General features: G+C 44.9%; 1 protein-coding gene across 3 annotated transcripts in view; it reads left to right on the forward strand.

The window, feature by feature from the left end:
• CDKAL1 (CDK5 regulatory subunit associated protein 1 like 1) overlaps positions 1–10731 on the forward strand; it is a 354507-nt gene extending 343776 nt beyond the window's left edge. For 2 of the 3 annotated variants that reach the window (XM_048508020.1, XM_048508022.1), the window contains one exon: positions 9460–10010. In XM_048508020.1, coding sequence (XP_048363977.1) covers positions 9460–9651 — 192 coding nt within the window. In that variant the 3' untranslated portion in view covers positions 9652–10010. Of the gene's footprint in view, positions 1–9459; positions 10011–10656 lie in introns of those variants that run through there. The other variant, XR_007245481.1, reaches the window with a different exon arrangement.
• Positions 10732–14956: the final 4225 nt, after the last annotated feature.

Consider the following 14956-nt stretch of genomic DNA (forward strand, 5'->3'; position numbering starts at 1 on the left):
GAGTCCACCACTGGGAGCAGCATGGGGCCATGCTGGTGCCCACATGCCCTGGCAGAGGGGTGGATCCACTGGTAGACAGCTGTGGCAGCCCTCCATAGTAGTTGAACACAGCACTGAACACCACACCAGCATCCCTACGCCCCTGCCACTACTGGGCAGTCCTGGGCCATGGCCAGGGAGGAACTGACACTAGTTGGCTTCCACCTAGACATTACCGCTGGTGTGTCAACTGCTGAGGCTGTGGACTTATGCCACCTTTTTGGTGGCATAAGTCAATTAAGTCCAGTGGGGGTTTTCTGGTTGTCATGTCTCAAGAAACAGGAGTCGGAGGAACAAAACATAGTACTTTATTCCATAGCTGCTACTCACACATAGCTTAAAATCACTCTGCAGCTGTGCTCAATATAACACACTTACTAATTACCAATTACAGTGCAACAGCTGCAGACTCTTAAAACCATACAATACATTACACCCCTTCCCCCTAACTCCTGTAATAATCTGGTGCAGTTCCTTCTTTTACGCATCGTCGTCAGCTCGGCTTCTGGCTCCTGAGTCTGTGTTTGTTCCTGGTTCTGCAAAACAATTGGACCCTTTGCTGTTTCCTTATCACACCATCTCCGTCCTGTATGCTTGCTTCTTAACTTCCAGGTTCCTCGGGGACAAGTTGGACTATTTACTGCTTCCTCATCCTGCAGCTCCATTCGCCACTTATAGCGCCTCTAGATTCCTCAAGGACCTGGGGTTCCTGATCTACTGTTGGACCTGGCACTCTCTTCCTTACTTGGTCAACTTATGTCTGCGTGATCACCCTGCCCTTCTTCAGTTTCCACCCTGAACCAAGGGCCCTGTTAGCTACCTCACAACTGCTGGGACCCAACACGGACTCTACTCGGCATAATTTGATGGACATACATCGTATCATCCCTATCAACTGTCCGAGGTGCTTTCAACCGCCGGGTCTTCTTTTACGGGCGATCATCAACTGAGTCCGGGATGCATTGGTCCAATAGCGTCGTGAGATTTCCGATTCATTAACAACTCCATGGGACTCCTCCGGTGGCTGTACTGCGTAACGTGTTATGTGCACCTGTGTTAACAAAAATTCGTGCGTAACCGGCGGTGCCAATCCCCTCTACTATTAGCGCGATGCATCCTTTGTTGTAATGCAGCACCATCCTTTCTGCCTAGCTCGATTCGTGGCGGATGAAAAGGGGCCGAGGTAACCTGGCGGAATAACACCATTAGCCAGGGAATACTCTAAACTCGCCTTAGACCTGGCAACGCTGTCCCGTTATCCTGAGTTACCACCTGCCGTTATCCGGGAGGCGCATGTGGGTTGCCAAATAACTTTACGCGGTGCCCTAATTACTGTGTTTGGCCCGATGTCATTGGCATATTTTCACTGGCACTACTCCTAGCCATTTGGAATATGAATCCACCTTTACAATGAGAAACACCTGGCCGTCTGGAAAGGCCCTGCAAAATCAATATGTACCCTTGATTGCGCGTCTTTTGTGGACTCTACGATGGGTAGGTAGGCCTGAGGTGGGAAGACAGGTCGGCGATATCTTGACACTCCTGCACTCTGGCCACCCATTCTTCCTATTTCCCGCTATCCATCTTTGGCCACCACACATAACTTCTGGGCCAATGCCTTCATTCTCACTATTCCAGGGTGCCCTACATGCAAGACCTCCAGCACCCTAATCCTGTAAACTGCTGGGATCACTACTCTATTTCCCCACAGTAAGCACCCTTGTGGGCCGGATATCTCGTGGCTGCCTCATTCCAAATGGTCTAAATTTTCCTCCTAACTTGCAAGTTGGCCAACCCTTCCATTACCCAATTCAAGTTTCGGGCAAGCACTGCCGTTCCCTTAGCTGACCTCTCTGCTATTTCTGTCAGCTTGCACTGGGGTACCTCGATAATGATTCCAACATCAAAACCTCCAAAAGTGGGGTAGTGATCTTCCCTCCTCCCGAAAATTTGTACTGGCAATTAAGCTGTACATCTACGTGTACCCAATTTTCTTTTCCGACTGGTGCTGCAAGAGACATAATCATATGCATTTCGAAACATTGCCCACCGCGGCATTCTAGGGGACAATATCTGTCGTGTCTGGCGCTCTAGGGAAAATAATCCCAATACCGGCTTATAGTCTGTAACAATCACAAATGAATTAAGCCTCATGCGTAATCATGAAACTTCTTAACCCCAGCCACTTACAGTGCTAATGCCTCTCTTATCTATTTGCGCATAATTGCGGCTCCGTTGCAGACAGCGTCCTAGAATATCATGGTGGGGCTTCCCGCATATCCTCCAATTGATGGCTCAGCATCTGCTCCAACTCCACCGCGAGGGGAGGCATGCATGCGTCAAAATCAATGGCTTCCTCTCATCAAAATGAACCAATACACTTTCTGATGACAACAATCTTTTGACATCTCGAGATGCCTTCTCATGCTGGCTTAATCCACTGCCACACTGCCCGCTTATCTAATAACGCAGTTACGGGTGGCTCTACTAATGCGGCCTTATGCTTTAAGAATGAATGGTAGAAGTAAAAATTCTAGTAATCCCAAAAATGCCTGTAGCTCTTGCTTTTGACTGTGGTGCTGGGGCATCCTGGATAGCCCTCACCTTGTGCTTAGGATGTCGGGTGGATTCCCCTTGCATCTACCATGTATCCCAAAAAAGCTCTACTTGCTACTACTCCAAACACACACATTTTTCACGCTTTTGGATTACCGCAACCCTACATCTGAGAAGCACTGCAGTACTTTCCGTACCGATGTCATCAGTTCCTCCTCAGTTGCACCCACTATCAAGACATCATCAAGATACGGGTATGACTCCGGCAGTAAGTTTCTTAATATTTCTTCCATCTTCAAACTCTGGAATATCCCAGAAGCCACGCTTCCCACTCCAAAATTGCAGCGCTTTACTCTGAATGCCCCCCTGTGAGTCACTATAGTCTGGAGCTTCTGCAGTGGCATTCATCCACTTCCAGCTGTTGGTATGCCCTGCTAGGTCTAATTTTGGTGCAAAAACCTTTCCCCTGCCAATGTTGCTAACAACTGACTGACAACTGGCACTGGCAGTGCGGATATGTTTCTGCAATGCCTTGTTAATTTGTGCACTTATAATCAGCACAAATCGCGCATCCCCATTGTGGCCTTCAGGGGGGGTCACTGGTGGAGTTTCCTATCCTTTGCATTTACCGCAGGCTCCAATATTCCCTGTTCCAATAGCGATCTAGTTCTGCATCCACTTTGAGAGCATAGAAGCAAATGGAATCTGGCGTGATTTTAGGCGTATTAGGGGGTACTGAAGGATCAAGATACAATGTGGATATAGATGGACCCCTTATAATACTGCCCCAGTCCCTCAGCAAACACACTCTTAGAATTCTTCCACTAGCACCTCCTCCCATGTTAACTTGCTAACCTCATGAATTCCAGTAATTTACGAGATTCCCAACCTCCCAAACCAGTCCAACCCCAAGAATTTCGGGTCCGCTTCCCTTCCACTATTATTAACAATTTCAGACATCCATCAGAGCATATGATATATTTACATGGACGTTACACATACCAAATCCACAGGTACCCTATGTCCTTGATAATCCGTGAGTGGTAAGTCCACAAGATTGAATGTCCAAATCACCCTGTGGGTAAAGGAAATGTTTTATAAGTGTCCCATGAAGCGATGGGAGAATGCTGACCCAGAGTCACTTCCATCACACAAGGGACATCCTGGATCTTCACAGTCACGACAACTTACGGCTGAATCTTTCGGGTTGCCGTGGTTAATTACATCAGCTCGCGTAAACACCATCACACTGCTCATGTGGGGGGTTGGCCAGTCAAAGCCAACTACATGGGGACAGCAGGTGCATCCACAGAGTGTGTAGCAGATGAGCGAAGGTATGTCTTCTTGGTCCTGATGCCTTTTCTGCACACTCTCCCAATATGCTAGCCGTTTACAAGCAGAAACATTGTGCCTCTTTAAATTTACACCTTTCTCTCATGGGGCCCACCACAACTCATACATTTCTCTGTGTAACATCCTCCCCTCTGTTGTGGTGGTCTTCCCATCTTCATTGCACCATGCTGCGATCTCTGAATTTCACCATTACCCGGGTCTACAGTCCGCGCCAGCTGTTTGCAATCTCTGTGGGCTCCTGAGCATGCACCTCGAGTAGAGGCTGCAGCAAGTTCAAATCAAAGGCTTCTTGAGTAATGCCGTTTGAAAGAGTCAAGTCTGTCTTTGCAGCAACCTTTGCAATGAATTGCCTCTCAGGCCACAGACCAGACTGATCCTTAACATTTCTTCAAATTGGAGAATTACATTGTTGTGCCAACCTTGCATTAAAGACTGCAACATAATCTGCAATGCTTTTCAGTCCCCTCCTGATCCGTTTATAAAAACACTCCGTCTGGCTATTTCTGGCGGTTGGGAATCGAAATGGTTCCTTAATGCAGTCAGTATTTCTACAAAGCGGTGTTGCTGATAAGTCTCTTAAAGCTATCAATGCTGAAGCGAGTCAAACCCCTTCACCACAGAGGCTCAAAAACACGGCTCTTTTCCTTTCTGGGTCTGTTATGCCATTTGCCAAGAGATAAAATTCCAATCGGGCCTCATAACTCTGCCACTTCGAAACTCAAATTAAACTGTTCCAGCTGCCCTTGAAAGGCCATAATTTACTCACAGTCCTTGCTTCACAAAACTTGCTAGACTTCGTCGCCAGTTTATCCTAGGTAGCCAATTGTCGTATCTCAAGAAACAGAGTCGGAGGAACAAAACATAGTACTTTATTCCATAGCTGCTACTCACACATAGCTTAAAATCACTCTGCAGCTGTGCTCAATATAACACACTTACTAATTACCAATTACAGTGCAACAGCTGCAGACTCTTAAAACCATACAATACATTACACTGGTGGTGGGGAGGCATTTTTGTGGTTTTGGCCTCAGCAGGGTGGCATGGCCACAGTGCTGCGTTCAGGCACCCGACCCTTTGGCTGGGGCTGCCCATCATATACATGATAGCTAGACAAATAACTACCCAGCAGAGTTCAGGTATGCTCAGATGCCCTTTTAATGAGGCTGTAGGAGCAGATGGGAATATTTTAAGGGCTCCAGAAGAGAGATGAATGATTGGAGGAAGAGGGCATTGGAGTCCATTTGTGGGCACAGTTGTGCTGAATGAAACTAAAGTCCTTTTTTTTACTAAGTGTGCACTCCGCTACTGCTGTTTCTGCACTGAAAGGAAGGGATCAGAATTATAAACCAGTCTTGTGTCTACTGTCTCTTCTATAAACTTCCTCTGGTCCTGCACAGTGTGGTTTGAATGGCTGAGCTAGGATCCACTGGCCATGACATTTCAGACGACCTTGTCCATACATTCTTTCTGACCTTAAGCTACCTCACAGGGTGGTTGTGAGAATTAAATGGAGTAGAGGAGAACAATCTGCACTATCCTGAGTTCCTTGGGAGAAGAACAGGATAAATAATGCAATAAATAAATTGGTATTGTCGAAGGCTATCATGGCCAGACTCAATTGTTGTGGGCTTTCCGGTCTGTGTGGCCTCGACACAGTGTGTAGCACACCTCTCCGTGATACACCTCTGAAGATGCCATCTACAGATGCAGGCAAAACATTAGGAACAAGATCTACCAATCCACCGCCACACAGCCCAAAAAGCCCACAACCACCAATAAATAAATACTTAGCTAATGTTGGTCCAATTAGACTAAATCCAATTGACAGAATAATTGTGAATTATTTCACCACTTAGGTAACAAATTTTATTCAGTGAATCTAGAGTGTTTTGTAAATTGATAGTGGGATGGGGTGAAAAAAAATTCTAATAGGGAAATAATGAGATGCCCCAAGTGAACACAATTCCGTGCAAGCTTTTCTTCCAAGTTTAATCAGTCTGCAAAATGAAGTCTATTATGAGATGGCTTTTGTTGCAAATTAGTAAAATGTTTAATAATTGGTACTTTGTGGTTTCCAGTTTATTTCTTCATATAAAGGTTAATTAGCTTTGACTCTAGGAATGAAATAGTTGTAACCAATTATTAATTTTTAGATTCATTAGGCCATAGATTTTAATTATTTCTCCTATCGCTACAAGGAAATAGCCACTGCGTATTTTGCAGCAAAAGCTAATACTTTCTTTTGAATGGTGGGATATTACTGTTGCTTCCTTATGTTTCCATGGCGTCAGCATCCTTGTGCTTCCTTCTCCTTTTCTTCAGTTTTTTTGGGATAATCTTTCCATGGGTCTCAAGTTTCAGTACATCATGGGAACTTAGCACACCAGCCACGAAGAAGTTTAATGAGCTGCCCCCATTCTTCTGTGAGATTCCCTGATCTGCACTTTTAGCTGAGCACCATTTTTATTGCACTTTGGGGAATCTCTCAGTTGTGAGTACATTCAGTCCATTCCCGTCAACGCCATTGACTCTGCATATGAATACCACCTTTACCCTTTAAAAAAACCCCAAAAACCTTGGCTGGTATCCTTCCTTTCCCAAGCCCCCAGTTGACCAAGAGGAGAGATGGTCAGAGGAACAGTGAGAACAAAGAATGCCATTATAAGTGTCAGTACTGGGACATGGACTGCACAAATCCCCTTGCCCTTCTTCCTGCGACCATGACATCCCAAAGCTGGCCAACAAAACAGACAACATAAGCAGCTGTCTAAGATGCAAAACTTTCAAGATGGGTCGTTCTGCTTTCATTATTTGCTAGGGCCTTTCTTTCCTCTTAACAGCAGTTGCATGCATTCCTTTGCTGTTTTTAGCTGCTGAGCGCAATGACGAAGCAGCAGTGAAAACACATGCCTATTTTTTTTCTCTTTTTGCAGACCCTGATATCAAGGAAGCTAATCTTTCCCTCAAAAGAAAAAGCAACCATGCTGTGCTAGTCTTCTGTCCACTGTTGGACTGTTTTTTGTCAGCATAAAACTGCAGATGCAAACCAAGACCTGCTATTCCTCCTTTGAAATCTCATCATACAGCTCCAGTAGACCAGTCGGTAGTTAGTATGAAGGGAGGTGGGCAGGGAGGATGAGACCTTGAGGAGTTGAAATATCTTCAATGATTGTGGTCCAGCCTTGTGTCCCTACATCCCTTTGTTGGGCCTCAAAGGTCACAGCTCCTGGCCACAAGCATCTGGCACAGCTCCTGGCTCCTGGCCAGATCATCCTCACAAGCATTATGATCATTGGTCCTTTTTGGGGGAGCTCACAGCTGGATGTGACTTCAAATGTTGCCTCCCACCTGTATGATTCTTGTAAAGGACCTGTTAGTCCTCAGCTGAATGTCATCATGAGGGTATGCAAATTCCTGTTGACAATCTAGTTATTTGAGAAGTTCAGCTCCCTTTTAAGGTTATGGTCAGCCCAGTGTTTTTCCTGTTCAAGAGATCTGCTTAGATTCCCTGCTGAAAACCAACTGCCCTGACTGACTTCAAGTGAAGTCCTTTCATGTTCCAGCCATCTAGATGTTGTGCCTCAGTGTATTTTCCTTCCACTGAAATCACTTCTAGTTCATCTTCATGGCTTCTGCACACTACATCATGGGAACTTACATAATCGGACATGCAGAAGGGTGTCTGGAAACACATGGGGTGTGTCCGGACCTGCAGGGGGGCTGTCCGGAAACGCAGGGGGGCCGTCCGGACACGCAGGGGGGCCATCTGGACCTGCAGGGGGCGTCCGGACACGCAGGAGGGTGTCCGGACACGCAAGGGGGTGTGAAATAATCGGGAATAATTGGTTTCACTAATCGGTAGTAATCGGTGATAATCGGTTTCAGTAATCGGTAATAATCTGGGAGCGTCCGGACACGCAGGGGGCGTCTGGACACGCAGGGGGCGTCCAGACACGCAGCCCCCCTGCGTGTCCGGACGGCTACAATGCTTGTCCAGACGGCCACAATGCTTGTCCAGACGCCTCCCTGCGTTTCCGGAAACCTCCCTGCAATTCCTGACAGCTCTCCTGCGTGTCTGGATGACCCCCCTGCGTGTCAAAATAAAGACGAAATCATTATGATTCCACACTGAAGGGAAGCTAGCTCAGAAACCGATTGGACAAAACAATGTGGTAAAAGTGTTTGTGAGAACATTGAAGAAAAGGTTAACTGGAAATGTTTCCAGAATGAAATGGGGGGCTGGAATGTGTGGGGTTGGAATGTGTGGCTGTCCACAGAAGAAATGCAGCATTTGCCGGCAGAATACATAGTAAACAACTTGTGGAAAAAAGCCCACAGCCGGCTCTGAAGGCTACCTCCAAACCACCTCTGAAAAAGGCAATGAACAAATCTAAAGATCTATCTTTTGGTTTGCCTCAACATCACTTTTTTTCCAGTGATGTCAATGGTGTCCATCTCCAAATAGTCCTCTGCCTCTTTCATCTCATCATTGGAATTTGCCCTCTTGGAGTCAACAGGGTTGATCACAAGTCCATCAGAAAGGGGACTGAGATACAATGTAGAACAATAATGGACAAGAGGAAAATAAGGGACCAGAGGCAGGTAAGGAACCACAGGGCCAATGGGTAGGCATGAAAGCCTGGCAGTCAAGATCAGAAATGAGCTGATACCAGATACAACACAGGAGTATTTATATCCATGGCAGTAAGAACCAAAGGAAGGACTGTGGCTTGAGCATCTCACGTGACTTCTAAGTAAATCATGATTTGCGACTCGTGTGCTAGAAGAAAAGTTCTTCCTTGCATGACGTCTGTAGAAATACATATTTGTACCCCTATTAACAAAAGCATTGCAGATTTTCCTGTTTTAAAAATGATGTATGTATACAGGCAGGGCAGGAGGTGCTGTGGCTTCTGGGTAATTAGTTATCTGTAAGATTTGCATTCATGTTTATGTCAGGTGCTGGTAACTACAACCAACCATTTGCCTGTTCATATATTTATGTGCTTTCCCTGCATGGGCAAAATGGTTCTGAGTAGGATCAGTTAGGTGAATGTATTAGCGCAGCCGGTTCCTGAAAAAGGTGGGGAAAGAACAGTAAGAGTGATGTTGCACAGCTGAGCTGACATCATGTGGAACAGAACCAATGATCAGACTTAGTGGTAATGTACAAAGGGGAAAATAGCAGTATTTTCTATCACAGACCAGCCAGTTTGTCTTTAACCAAACACAGAAACATCCAAGAGCATAGATCAGAAATGAATTGGTCTGACTGTATCGTAACCAACAAGGTTTTAATCTGTGATGTTAACAGCTTTATTGTGTTTGCAGTTTGTTTCATCATAAAGGGTGATTTGGATATTATCTTCTGGATAATTTAAAAAAAATTATTTAATGGACTCCGAGGTGCAAAAAAGGATGAGTCCCAAGAAGAATGTCCTTTGTACTTGATACATGTCAAAAGCTCTTTATGTCTATTCTCAGTTTAATTTCTGCATCTCTCCACAGGAGTTCAGACATGCACTGGAGAACGGCTCAGAATCAAAAACCTGTCCATCTTCTGAGAAGCAAAAAGTACCATTGAGCCACAGGGTGGCAATGCGGTTGTCATGGCAACAAGGGGAAAATGTGCTGAAGATGCTGTCACTAAGCATGGCTCTTCTGGCAGTTCTTATTGCCTTTTACTATGGAGGTGTGTAAGTGGAAGGCTGAACTAAAGGATGATCTTGTCAAGAGATGCAAATTTGCTGATTGAAAACTGCAGTGGCAAAAGCTGGACCATAATTTGTACTCTAAGGTGTTGCCTGCTGAGGTGCTCCTACATCAATTTAAATTCTGTAATTATATTTTCAAGATCAAGGCATCAATGAGCTATAAAGACTCCGTACCATATATTTTTTAAAGGTGGCTATTTTCTTAGTTGTTAACAAGCCATAGGTGAGAGTTTTTAGCAAATTAAGTTATTTAAGTATTGTCTTAACGACAGGTAATTGATAATGCCCTTGTATTGTGAGTATTTGAAGCCTTATTAAATATCTTTTTTCTTATGCACCTTAAAATTTGCCATTTTTTAATGTTACTTGAAATATTAAGTGCTATCAGTCTACAAAACCTGTAATTATTGTTTATATGACCATGTGAGTATTTGATTACCCTTCTCCCAGGGACCTGGAAATTTCAGCCTCCGAACATAACAGCAAGAGTGAATCACAATAAATAACTATAGAACTGATTCTTAAATTATATGGAGGCTCAAAATAGGTAAGGTAAAACAAAAATGTGTGAATGAACCCCTTGCCTTTTCCTGCCTGCATCTGTAGGAACCAGTGCATTATCAATACATATATGTATATTTTTACTGTACCTTCTGAGCAAGGACTTAATTATATCATGTTTGCCCTAACTTACGTAGTTCCCAAGACAACTATGTATTCTTGGTTGAAGCAGAAGATTCTTTGGGCTAATTTACAACCATCAGAATTCTTCAGGTAGTTTTCAGCAAGAAAGTGTCTCTGGTCTCTTGGAGCAGTTGATGACCAAGTAGTTTTAATATTCTCTCAGCATACAGACTGGGAATCTTCAAAAATATATTGATTCACGCTGGTTTGTCTGCAGTCATACAGGAGCAGCAGTGGCATGGTGGTTAAGAGCAGGTGCATTCTAATCTGGAGGAACCAGGTTTGATTCCCTGCTCTGCCGCCTGAGGTGCTCCTACATCAATTTAAATTCTGTAATTATATTTTCAAGATCAAGGCATCAATGAGCTATAAAGACTCCATAACTTCCATAACTTTGGACCCCCTGAACCAAACTTCACTAAACCTAGGTGGTATCATCAGGATAGTCTCCTGCTGATACCACCCAGGTTTGGTGAAGTTTGGTTTGGGGTCCAAAGTTATGGACCCTCCAAAGGGAGTGCCCCCATCCCCCAATGAGCTATAAAGACAATGAGGTATAAAGCTGTGGAGGCTTATCTGGGGAGTTCAGGTTAGCCTGTACACTCCAACACACGCCAGCAGGGTGACCTTGGGCTAGTCACAGTTCTTCTGAGTTCTCTCAGCCCTACCTACCTCACAGGGTGTTTGTTGTGTGGGGGGAAGGGAAAGGACTGTGTAAGCCCCATTGAGTCTCCTACAGGAGAGAAAGGGGGGATATAAGTCCAATTCTTATTCCTCCTCCTCATCCTCCTCCTCCAAGGTTTGCAACATTAATGGTCAAGTGAAGTGCATGACCCAGAACAAAATAACCAAAGGAGATACAGAGACAAGTTCACAAGCACGAATATGAGGAAAATAGTCTCATTTTAGTAACGTGGTAATAGAGTTAATCATTGTGTAACATCCATATTAGTGGCTTACATTCAAATTTGGGATACGTATGCATGTTATACAAAGTGAGAAGAAAGTCATTCAGTAAGAGGAAAAAATGCCACAACGAATTTTTCTCTAGGAAACACAAACAATGGGATTTTTTTTTGCCATCAAACCACAAATAATTTATAATGATCCCATTCTTGCTCTGTTGAACAGCGATTAAATCTGTTACTTGTGCACACGTTTAAGGAAGTTGGATATTTAGTCTCTTATTTGATTTGGGAAGTCATATGCTATCGGAGTACCATTTTATATGGACAGTATAATATACATCATACTTTGTGTATGAGAGAAATTGTACCTTCTGAAGAGAGCTCAGCCACCTCTGTCACATTCCTGCCTACAGATTTCTGAACATCTGACAGCTCCAGTTAATTTAGTCTCACTCCCCAGTTCCGCTTCCCATATGGAAAGCTGGAGTGATTTTTGAATAGCAGCAAGTATATTTAAAGTGGCAGCAACTGGCAATTCTTGATATCGAGGGTGGTTGTAGCTATTACCCAGAATTCCTATGTTCTTCTTGAGAAGCAATTATAATTTCACAGGTTGGAATTAAAATTCCCTGCAGTATGCAATAGAGTAACAAACTGTCAAAATGATTTCAAGCTGCTAATCTCTCACCATGGTATGAGTGAAAATAGAATTCCTCATGTCCTGCGTACAGGGTTGACAACTGAAAGAGCTCCAGATTTCCAGGATATTTGAATATGTGTGGAAGAGCAGCATGGCCTGCCCACACACAGGATGTTTCGTAGTATGCTGTGTGTGTATATATATATAAACCTTTAGTAGACAATGTTTTTAAAAATAGCTTGTCACAATGCATGTGAATTCAAGATATCACAAAGACCAAGTCACTTGCTATGCTGGGTAACACAGTATTCTCTGGTTGGCTAGCAATGTGGCTGTTTACCCACTTCAGTTATGGATGTCCCATAAGAATAGGTACACATTCAGTATGTGTGGGTTAATATCATGACCAAAGGCATAGGGGAAGAAAATAACCCTTACCCGCCCCATCCCCCTGCAGTCCCGCCCCCCCCCCTTACTTTTTTCTCCCGACTGAAAACGAGCCAGACTGGTGGGGCGGGGCCAGGCCTTGTGGGGGAAGTGGGTGGGGCGATTTTCTGCCCCCCGCTGGTGCACACCAGGTGCACAGCATGCACCTGGTCCCCTTATAGCTCCACCACTGATCATGACCCACGCATGTGGGCAGAAACTAGAATTTGGGAAGGCACCCTGGGTTGTAATCCCATTAGTCTCCGCTTATGTAATTTCAGAAAATAATTTTTAAATTTCTTGATTCATAAACAGGAATTTGGGGGATGGGATCAGGAATGGAGAACGTTTGGAAAGTTTACCAGGCCCAGATAAATGATGCTAGATCCCAGATTATTGTTTGTTCAAGTGGCAAGGACTCTTACCTGGTCTTAGCCTCAACTAAACCGGAGCTACACATTCTGAAGTGCAGTGAGTAAAAGTACAAGAAATGTTGCGGTTAGATGTGGAAATAATAAGTAATGTTTATTTGCACATGCAGTCTCTAGAAAGTGTGCTGTGTTTCCATCTTGGGTTTTAAGTCAGCTTGAATTTCCAAGGGAGGGGTGATGGATATCTTCAAATATCTGAAGGGCTGTCATGTAGAAGATGTAGCAGACTTATTTTCAGTTGCTCTGAATGACAGGACTAGAATTAATGAATGGAAATAGCAAGGAAGAAGATTTTGGCTAAATAATAGGAGAAGCTTTCTAATGGCAAGAGCTGTTCAGCAGTAGAACAGACTGCCTTGGAAGAAGGTGGATTCTGGAGGTCTTTTAAGCAGAGACTGAATGGGCCATCTGTCAGAGATGCTGTAGCTGGGTGTTCTTGCAGTGAGGAGGGGGTTAGGCTAGCTGACCTCTAACACCCTTTGACTCTAGTGCATTTGTCTTCGCCCAAGCCATCTGCACTGTAAAGTGAAATAATTAGAAAGAATTTCTTAAGAATCCAATCAACTAGAAAAAGTGCCAATTAGAGTCGTCGTGAATTATTTTTGCGATATTTCCATTGGCAAGGGAACTTTTTTCACGATTACTGTGGCTCTATTTGTATTAGAAAGATTTAGCACTCACTCCTGAAATACAGCCGTGATTTTTTAGTGAAGCACAAGCTCTGGTTATTTAAAAGTGGCTGTGGTAAAGAGCAGAAGATCACGTGCTACATCTTCCATGCAACCAGAAGTAAGACCAAGCTGAGGGTTCCGTAGAAATACCACAGTTGCACTGACATTTTGTGACCTGGTTATCCACTTGGTTTTGCTAAGTGGTGTCCGGGGATTAAATGACATAGAATGGGCATGTACAGACCAGGATTGTGCAACCTGCGGCTCTCCAGATGCTCATGAACTACAATTCCCATCAGCCCCTGCCAGCATGGCCAATTGGCCTCTGTTTAGTCCAGGGGTGTGCAACCTGTGGCTCTACAGATGCTCATGAACTACAATTCCCATCACCCCCTGCCAGCATGGCTAATTGGCCATGCTGACAGGGGCTGATGAATTGTAGTTCATGAACATCTGGAGAGCCGCAGGTTGCACACCCATGGACTAAACAGAGGACTGAACTGGATGCATTTCTGATGACCTCCCCCAACCACTGAGCAGTGCTGTGTGCTAAGTCAGTGGAGGCTTGTGCTGTATTCCCTGAAGGTTTACAATGAGCTTTAGTAAGTTGCTCCAGTTTTGTTTTGTTTGTTTTTTGCAAACTTTTCTTGTGAAATTTTCAGGCTTGGGCTGTGTCAGGGTTTCCTGCAGAGATGATGTGGATCAGACCATAAAGTGGTGTCATTAGACAGCTGGGTTCTGACAGCTAGGTGTAGTCGATTACGTGGTCAAGCGCATGAAGCGAGACTGAGGCAGCGGAGATACAACATCTGAGTGGAGATCGCCAGCAGCGAGAGCCTTGAGGTCGATGTTCCTAATGAATCTCAGCGTGCTGGTTCCTAGCACCTTTTATTGTGATTCTATTGAAGGCGTGTAGAGGGGAGGAGCAGGAGGGAGTTCCGGGAGAGCCAGAGATCGGGAGATCATCATGTGATGCATAGTCTCACCTGGCTACGTCTTGGAGAGGAGCGTAAGCGATCTGAGCCTAATCCTCACCTGGGGGCAAGACCATTGTCCCTGCGCCCGGTGACTGAGCCAGACAGTTCATGACCCGTGACTCATAGGGGGATGAGGAGTGAGGGTGCGGTGCGACCAGAAGGCCGTAGGTCCGCTGGTGTGCCAACGTTCTACCACGGTGCTGCTGGGTCAGCGGTGCATTACTACATCTCCTCCTTTTTTACATTTTAGAGGGAAGGCCGAAATGCAAGGGGGCGATTTAGGGGGACGCTTGTCTCCTCCGCTGTTTGGTCGAGTTGACCGAGCTGCTTGTGCAACATTAGAACTTGGCTGCGGGGCAGGGGAAAGTCGAGGGGCTTCTTACACACGTTACAGGCAATATTAGATACACATTGAACGAAACAAGATCTGATGATGAGGCATACAATCAAACCAATGCGGAGCTGTACGGTGGCACTTAACCATCCTCCCGGCAGTCAGCTCCAGAGGGCTGACCACCAATGGGGCAGTACATCATTTTTCAGACTGGATACAA

This window comes from Sphaerodactylus townsendi, linkage group LG09 (assembly GCF_021028975.2).
Source record: "Sphaerodactylus townsendi isolate TG3544 linkage group LG09, MPM_Stown_v2.3, whole genome shotgun sequence".
NCBI lineage: Eukaryota > Metazoa > Chordata > Lepidosauria > Squamata > Sphaerodactylidae > Sphaerodactylus > Sphaerodactylus townsendi.